Source organism: Cebus imitator, unplaced genomic scaffold (genome assembly GCF_001604975.1).
Source record: "Cebus imitator isolate Cc_AM_T3 unplaced genomic scaffold, Cebus_imitator-1.0 Scaffold325, whole genome shotgun sequence".
NCBI lineage: Eukaryota > Metazoa > Chordata > Mammalia > Primates > Cebidae > Cebus > Cebus imitator.
The window spans coordinates 2,274,008-2,283,565 of NW_016107640.1; the positions used below are offsets into that span (position 1 = coordinate 2,274,008).

The following is a 9,558-nucleotide window of genomic DNA, read 5'->3' on the forward strand; positions in this document are numbered from 1 at the left end:
AAAAACTGTATCTTGTTGTTGTCGGGTAGAGCGTTTTGACTGATGGAGTTGTTCAGTTCTTCTGTGTCTTTACTGATTTTGTCCCTAGTTGTTCTATCAAATCTTTAGAGTGAGGTGTTGCAGTCTTCAACTATAATTGTGAATTTGTCTATTTCTCCTTTACTTCTATAAGTTTTTGCTTCACGCACTGTTCTTTGGTATATATGCATTTAGTTCAAATTCAAGGTGTTGGCAAGGCCATGCTCTTTCTGATATTCAAGGGGAGGATCCTTCCTTGCCTCTTCCTAGATTGCTCCTGGTCCTTGGTGTTCTTTGGCTTGTAGCTGCATCACTGCAGTCTGCCTTAGTCTTTACATGGCCTTCTTCCGTCTGAGTGTCTCTGTGTATCCTCTTTTTGTAAGGACACCAGTCATTAGATTTTCCATCTCCTGTAATCCAGTATGACCTTTTCTTAAACTAGTTATGTCTGCAAGACCCTACTTCATAACAAGGTTACATTCTGAGATGCTGGTGGACATGAATTTTGAGGGAACATTATTCAACCCACTACACTGATCAACTTTCTTTTCTCATCAGTTATATTTGTGGTTGCATAGTTAGAAACTTTCAAAGTTGCTTGAGCCTCCAGACTTCCTTGAGCCTTTTTGACTTTGAGACCCCCATGCTATAAGGCATCCTGGGACGTTTTACCTTTCTAAAATATAGATCACAGAGTCTTGCCTTTATTTGCTGTCTTAAATGCTTAAGATGACATGACTGCTTTCTGTCACATTTCCATTATTTCTGCACATCCTTTTGGTTTTCTTTTTAGAATGGCAATTCTCTTACTTACTACTTCTACTAATTGTGAGGCAAAATGTAGCAAGAAGTTGTCACATGCTCTCCTTTTCCTCAGATGAGAGTTTTAGTAGATGCTGAATAAAGGCTAGCTTTTTAAAAATTTTATAACAGATACCTGAAAGCTATAAATTTTGTCCTGTAGATAAAGGGGTAGACTTAGGGAGCACAGGAAGGGAAATAAAGTGATTAATTTGCAGGGTGGAGTAGAGTTGGTAGGTACTGAAAGCATGGAGATAGCAGGGAGTCTGTTGAGGTCAACTGAGCATGTGGTAAAACAAACCTGATCTAGGTGGAATTTCATAGCTAAGAAAGGAGAAGAGCAGAGCTTAGCAGTTGCTTTAATATGGATATGAAAACAGAGGATTCTAAGGTTTCTAGTTTTGATAGTTGTTCCAGTAGCTATGGCAAGATAGTTTTGAGGTATTTACAACAACTTAAATTTGGGACATGTTGAATGTGAGGTGACCTTGGTTTTAGATTTCTAAGTTTGGTTTGTTTGTTTATTTATTTTTTTTGAAACAGAGTCTCACTCTGTTACCCAGGCTGGAATGCAATGTTGCCATCTTGGCTCACTGCAACCTACGCCTCCCAAATTCAAGCGATTCTCGTGCATCAGCCTCCTGAGTAGCTGAGACTACATGTGCCACCATGCCCAACTAATTTTTGTGTGTTTAGTAGATATGGGGTTTCATCATATTGGCCAGGCTGATCTTGAACTCCTGACCTCAAGTGATCCACCCACCTCGGCCTCCCAAGTGCTGGGATTATAGGCAGGTGGGAACCACCACACCCAGCCGCTAAGTTTGGTTTAGATAACTTTTACAGGCAATTGGATATATTCCTAATGTTCCATGTTAGGTACCAGTGCACATTTGGGATTTATTATTACAAAGACAGTGCTTAAAGTCATTGGATCTCTAAAGGCATTAGTAATAATTAATATTCATAAATGTGACTTGTCAGTCATTAAGCAAAGATTTATGTTTAGCAAGCTTTTTATGAAGACAGAGATTAAGATTTTTTAAAAATTCCATTTAAAATGTTGAAGATTGTTTTGGTGCCTAAAAAATAAACTTGAATACCTTCACCCAGTGATGCTAGATCGGTAACATCCATTCATTCATGTATTTAGTAAGTATTTACTGAGATATTCTACAAATAAATAAGGGAGAAGTTGTGTCGTGTTGAAAGATAGGGTGACGTAGTGTGTGCTGCTATTAGTAAAAACAAGCTTTTAAAGGAGGAATGATCTAAAGTGTAGTTTATTTTCACTCAGTAGTTTATTTACTCAATCTTTAATTTTTATTGAGGACTCACTGTGCGTTACCTATAGTACATAGAAGAATAAATGTGCATATTGTACCAGGTGCTAAGAGTGTTTAAATGAATAGAAGTAGGCCCTACTTTCAAGGATCTTGTATCTATAGAGTCATATAAATATGTACATAGAGTATGTAATAAGTGGTAAATTAGAAAAAAAGGCTAATTTCAGGATGTGAAACTCACTTAATTGGCCTCCACTTAAGCCAGCTCACTGTATTCATTGATGTTATCTATTCCTTCTATAAAATATAGGATGGACGCTAGTAGGGAACAGTATACCGGGCCTTATTGATTCCACAAGTTGAGCTGTAGCCTTAACAATAATAATAGCTGGGCAAGTTACTTAACCTGAAAAAAAATACCACTACCAGTTATAATAATAGCAAACTTTTATCTAGTGATTATTGTATGTCAGGTTCTCTTCTAAATGCTTTACATATATTAATTAACCTTCCTGGTAACCTTAAGAAAAATGTAAAATCACTATCCATACTTTAGCGGTAAGAACACTGAAGCATAGAGAAAATTACTTGTCTCAGTTTAGTCATCTAGCAATGGTAGAACCAGGATTTGAACCCAGGCAGCTTATTTCTAGAGACTAAGCTCTTACAACTATGTTGACTGTTTCTCAAAAGCCAGCTGTGTTTATTTTCAACCTTGTATATGTCAAGTTACACACATTAGTGTCATTCTGTAACTTAATTAAATATTATATAAATTGATGAAATGTGAGTATAAAAAATGTGAATGTTTTTCATAAAAATAACTGCTTTGGAAGCAATTTTGCTAAAAGTCATTCTTTAGGCATGGTCAAAACAACTGTAAAAGATGCAGGAGGAAATTGAGAAAAACTGCATTCACATTGCTTTGTAGGTGTCTTTATGTTTTTACTCCCATTTATGTATGTATATATGTATTTATTTATTTTGAGTCCACGTCTCGCTCTGTCACCCAGGCTAGAGTGCGGTGGTGTAGTCTTGGCTCACTGCAACCTCTGCCTCCCGGGTTCAAGTAATGCTCCTGCCTCAGCCTCCTGAATAGCTGGGATTACAGGTGCCCACCACCACGCCCAGCTACTTTTTGTATTTTTAGTAGATACGGGGTTTCACCTTGTTGGCCAGGCTGATCTTGAACTTTTGACCTCAGGTGATCCACCCACCTCATCCTCCCAAAGTGCTGGGATTACTCACTGGTGTGAGCCACACTGCCCAGCCTGTTGCCGTTTAAAGAACTGAAAAATACAGGAAGGGCCTTTCAGAAGTGGCCTATGCAAGAAAGACCTCTAATCCCCATTAGCAAGCCCATACTCAAAGGTCTTACTCAGCACCAAAATACCAGTTATTTGTATATGTTTATGTTTAAAATAAAATGTTTTAAGTATATATATTATTTTAAAAATGATTCTCTGCGTTAACTGACTTTGCTGAGTGATTTATCCTCTCTCTGTCCAATGCTGTCAGCTAAGATGGCTTTTCTTATATTTAGAAGCAACACTTAATCCAGACTGTGGTGGTTAGGAAAGAATTTCTGGTGGAGATAACTGAGATGAGACTCTCTGAATGGGTAAGACGTGAAAGTGAAGGAGGAAAAGAATATTTCAGGTAGAGACAACAGCAACTAAAAATGCACAGAGGTATAAGAATGTGCATAGTAAACTGTAAGTAGTTTGCTACAGCCATAGCATAGAATGTGAATGGCTGTTGGAAATAGCTGAGACTGGATAGGAAGTTATAGGTTAGATTGTGAAAAGATTTATGTTGCTTTCTTTATGATTTTGCTCTGCTATCCCAAAGTCTGTTCTCAACATAGGAGTTAGAATGATGCCCTTAAAATGTAATTAAGGGCTGGGTGTGGTGACTTATACCTGTAATCCTAGCACTTTGGGAAGCCAAGGTGAGTGGATCACCTGAGGTCAGGAGTTTTACACCTGCCTGGCCAACATGGTGAAAACCTGTCTCTACTAAAAATTCAAAAATTAGCCGGTGTGGTGGTGGATGTCTGTAGACCCAACTGCTTGGGAGCCTAACACAGGAGAATCACTTGAACTTGGGAGGTGAAGGTTGCAGTGATCTGAGATCGTGCCATTGCGCTCCAGCCTGGGCAACAAGAATGAAACTCCATCTCAAAAAAAAAAAAAAGGAGAGACTTTGTCAAAACCAGATAAGCAAAGAAGGAGATTCTGAAAATATTATTAATGTGTTTATTTCCATTAAAGCCAGAAAAATAAAACTATAATTAATCCAATTTCTGGTATAAATAAATTTAAACTTAAGTAATAATGTGAGTTTTAATACACCTACTTTTCAATTTTTTTTTAGCATTTTTCAACTCCTTTAATGTTCTGGGAAAAAGTTAACTACATCCAGGTGCAGTGGCTTATGCCTATAATCCCAGTACTTTGGGAGGCTGAAGTGTTTGAGGCCAAGAGTTTGACACCAGCCTGAGCAACATAACAAGACCCTGTCGCTACAAAAAAATTTAAAAAATTGTCAGGCATGTTGCGTGCATCTGTAGTCCTAGCTACTTGGGAAGCTGAGGCAGGAGGACCACTTGAGCCCAGGAGTTGGAGGCTCAAGACACTGAAAAAAGAAATAGAGCAAGACACTGAAAAAAGAAAACAAAAATGTTGACTGTTAAAAAAATATGGCCAGGCGCCGTGGCTTATGCCTGTAATCCTAGCACTTTGGGAGGCCAAGGCGGATGGATCACGAGGTCAAGAGATCAAGACCATCCTGGCCAAAGTAGTGAAACCCTGTCTCTACTAAAAATACAAAAATTAGCTGGGGATTGTGGCATGTGCTTGTGGTCCCAGCTACTTGGAAGGCTGAGGCAGGAGAATTGCTTGAACCTGGGAGGTGGAGGTTGCGCCACTGCATTCCAGCCTAGTGACAGAGCAATACTCCGTCACAAAAAAAAAAACCGGCCGGGCGCGGTGGCTTAAGCCTGTAATCCCAGCACTTTGGGAGGCCGAGGCGGGTGGATCACGAGGTCAAGAGATGGAGACCATCCTGGTCAACATGGTGAAACCCTGTCTCTACTAAAAATACAAAAAATTAGCTGGGCATGGTGGTGCATGCCTGTAATCCCAGCTACTCAGGAGGCTGAGGCAGGAAAATTGCCTGAACCCAGGAGGCGGAGGTTGCAGTGAGTCGAGATTGCGCCATTGCACTCCAGCCTGGGTAACATGAGTGAAACTCCGTCTCAAAAACAAAACAAAACAAAACAAAACAAAAAAAAAAACCAAACATCAAAACATGTATGTGCAGTTTTGATGCACAGTAATGGCATCAGTATAGCTCATTAAGACACTATTGGGTCCTGTATTTAAATGTTTGATATTTTGCTCATTCTGAATTGTTTACATTAATTTTATTTTTGAAAAACATTGCATTAAAATATTATTTTTCTTGATTATTCAATTTTTGGACACTTTTAAATTTTGCCCCCAGGGTAAAGGCGTCACTTACTTCATGCTAATTCCAGTAGTATCTTCCACTATAAAATGAGTTCCTTGGTTGGAGGTGATGTTGACTGGGATTCTGTAGAATTCTGTAATGGTAATGTTCAGTAAGTCTGCTAGTTACGGTGCTGGCAGAGAGCTATGGGCAGGGAAAGCAAATCCTTAGCTAGAATGCGTATTTGTTCCTGTGACGAGATCTCAGCCTTGGCTGCATATTGGAAGCACCTCAGTGTCTGTGAGTGGGACCTAAGCATCATTGATTGTTAAAGTTCTCCAGGTGATTCAGTGTGCAGCCAAGATTGAGAATCAGTGATCTACAGCAGTATCTCTTAAACTTTAGTTTACACGTGAATCTTGTGTTAGTTTCAGGGAGTAAGTATGCATTCATAAAAAGCTTCCTGTCACTGCTGTCCATCGACTACACTTTGAGTGGCAAAACTTTGTTGTGTGCTAGAAAAATTTCACTGTTTTTGCCTCACCAACTATAGACCACAGTTGAGTCCAGCTTTCAATGAACAAACCCAGCAGACTGTTAACACCATTTCTTTTCTTTATTGTTTTTGAGATGGGGGAGTCTCACTCTGTTGCCCAGGCTAGAGTGCAGCTGCACGATCTCTGCTCACTGCAACCTCCACCTCCCAGGTTCAGGTGATTCTCCTGCTTCAGCCTCCCCAGTAGCTGGGATTACAGGTGCCTTCCACCACTCCTGGCTAATTTTTGTATTTTTGGTAGAGACGACGTTTCACCATATTGGCCGGGCTGGTCTCAAACTGCTGACCTCAGGTGATCCACATGCCTTGGTGTCCCAAAGTGCTGAGATTACAGGCATGAGCCACTGCACCCTGCCCTGTTAACACCATTTCTAGGTGTCTGAGCTAACACTTTAAATCATGAATCTTGGGTGAATATACCCATATCAATAAATTCAGCCCTACCTAACTGCATATTTTTTTCTTTTTATCTATTAACCCTAGATTCAATTTTCTTACATGCGTTCTGAAATCCTACTGATAGAAATAAGAAAGGTCCCATAACTCCTGTGTATATGCTGTTTTCTTCCTGACCTTGTGCTTATATCCAGCCTGTAACCCCTCTTATTGGCCTTGAGGTAGTGAAAAGTGGTGGAGGTGGGTGCTGAGGAGAACGGGCATCCCTTTCTGAGGCAGCTCTCTCAGATGAAGTTACTGAAAGGTTTTTAGCCAAGAGAAAGCTGCTTGGAACATGGGTGAGGAGGACTCTTCTTTTTAGCAGAAAGTTTTGGGGCTTTGGGGATCCAAAGTTAGGCTTCATGTGTTAACTCATACATCCCCATCTCCAGACACAAAAGTCTCACTTCTTCTCAACCATTGCCCTTACCTTCAGTTTAGCAGGGTTGTACTTTTAAATGGCATTGCACATCTGCAGACCACTCAGATGTTGGGCTGGATCTTCAGCCATGTCTGTCTTGGGCTTTAAGGTTGCAAAACTGAAGAAGATACGATGCCTTGAAGTTATATACTATTTTTGTAAACACTGTCAAGTTTTCTCTCTGCTTTGTTAACTTTAAACATGAGAATGAATATAGAAAGTTGAAATATTTCTTTGAATGTATTAAGTTCCATTGCCAGTCAGTGAATTTTTAGAGGGAGCCTTAAATGTCCAAGATGCTGTATCATATTGATAATAGATTCATGAGTTGTTGGTCATTAATATTTTGTATCTTTTATTTACAGAAACTTATTGGAGAAGTGTTTAATATTGTGAGCCAACAGTCTACTGCTCGACCTGGCTGCATTATTGAACTCGATGCAATAACCAACCAAGTAAAAACATGCTTATGAATTACTGATATTCTTATGCTGTATCCCATGGTGTTTTATATGTATATGATACATGTCATTCTCAGAATAATTTTCTTGTTTGATATTAAATGCAGACAACTTCTGTTGATTCTCCTAGTGAAAATCTATTAATAATGTAGGGATTATTTTTCTCCTTGGAAAACCAAGAACCATATATTGTCACTTATAAGTGGGAGCTAAGCTATGAGTACGCAAAGGCATACAGAGCAATAAAGTAGACTTTGGAGACTTAGAAGGGGGAGGGTCGAAATTGGACTAGAGATTAAACAAACTACATATTAGGTACAGTGTACAACTACTTGGGTGATGGGTACACTAAAATCTCAGAATTCAATACTATACAGTTCACCCATGTAACAAAAAACCACTTGTACCCCAAAAGGTATTGAAATAAAAACTTTTTAAAAAGGAATTATTTTTCTCCAGTTGAATTGTATTTTTAACTTTATTTCCTGTTTAAAGGAAATTTGATTCAGTTTGAGAAACCATGACCCTGATCTTGAAATGCTGAGAGAAAATACAGTGCAGCTGCATAGAGGTTTGGGTTGTGCTGTCTCATTTTATATTATTACTCTTTTCAACTCAGTAGAGGGTAACCTCAGCTTCAGAGTATTTGCCTTGTTAGGCCCCATGTTGGGTACTTGTATGAGGTCTTTAAAAATGCAGATGAAAGTCAGATCAAAGTGGACATTTATTTTTTAATATCAGGTCCTTTGTGTAGTCTGTATTCTTCCCTAGCTACTACCTAGGAGAGGAGGAGAACCCTTCTCTCTATAGGGAGGTGTAAAACCCATTTTAGCCCTCAGGATATTTGTTTCTTTAGGACTATGTTAATGGTCTAAGGGATAGAACTGCATTCATTTCAAATATAAAAAGGATTAGTTTGGTAAGGAAGCTACCAGTAGTTTAAAACAAGGAAATGAAGAAAGATCCAACTGTGGAGAGAAGTATAAAGTTATATCATAATTTTTCTTTGGTATCTTACACTTTTTCTTGGGGAAAATGTAATCATTTCTGCTAATATAGATAAATCACCACATCATCTCTTGGTAGCAGAACTGGGGCTGCCAGACTCATATTGCTAATACTTCCTGGGAAATGCTTAACTTTTTAATCCCTAGTGCTGTGCCTTCTTCAGATGCAACCTGTGATTTCTTTTTTCTACTCCATAGGGATGTAGAAGAAGAGTGGGTTTGCTTCTTTCCTATAGATAATTTTAATGGATTGGATGTTAAATTCATTCCCTACTTGAGCCTCCTTTGCACTCATTACCATGGGCTGTTAATATAGTCTACTCTCACAAAGTAGTAATTTTACTTCGTATTTGTTGAACATGTTTTTCCCTGCTTCTTGTGGCTAGTTTTAACACAAAGTCTGGTAAAGTGTAAGCAATAATAAATGACAGTTTAAAATTCTTTCTAGGTTTGTTCCCAGTGTGTTGTATGATTTCTGTATCCATGAAGACATCACCCTTCTCTTTTCTTTTATCTGTTCTTTGTCCCTTGGGGAGGTGACCTTCTAGACAGTGAATGTGAAGAGATTTTTAATGTTTCTACCTGGAGAAACATGTAATACCCTATAACTTTCAAAAATTATATGGCCTAACTTAATATTATAATGCTTTTATTTCTTCCTGTTATGTAAAGAGGCAGGTTTTCCTTTATTTTATAAGATTATAGACTCCTCCTCTAATGCCAAGATAATCATAGCTACCTCCCTTTCTCAGAATCTCTGGGGCAGCCATCTAATTGTCTTAACACACTTCCATAATAAGCTTTTGTTTGGATCTAGCCTTTCCTTGAATTTCAGTTCATGTTAAGGTTCTTAGTAGACATATGTGTGTGATAGTCTTAAAACATGGTCATGGTCCAGGCGCAGTGGCTCACACCTATACACCTAGCACTTTGGGAGGCTGAGGCGGGTGGATCATGAGGTCAAGAGATCGAGACCATCCTGGTCAACATCGTGAAACCCTGTCTCTACTAAAAATACAAAAATTAGCTGGGCATGGTGGCGCAAGCCTGTAGTCCCAGCTACTCGGGAGACTGACGCAGGAGAATTGCTTGAACCCAGGAGGTGGAGATTGTGGTGAGC

General features: G+C 39.0%; 1 protein-coding gene across 4 annotated transcripts in view; it reads left to right on the forward strand.

The window, feature by feature from the left end:
• The window catches only part of DMXL2 (Dmx like 2), a 180,225-nt gene that overhangs the window by 88,881 nt on the left and 81,786 nt on the right, over positions 1-9,558 (forward strand). For all 4 annotated transcript variants that reach the window (XM_017504635.2, XM_017504636.2, XM_017504637.2 and 1 more), the window contains exon 14: positions 7,336-7,425. In XM_017504635.2, the coding sequence (XP_017360124.1) occupies positions 7,336-7,425 (90 nt within the window). The remainder of the gene's footprint in view (positions 1-7,335; positions 7,426-9,558) is intronic.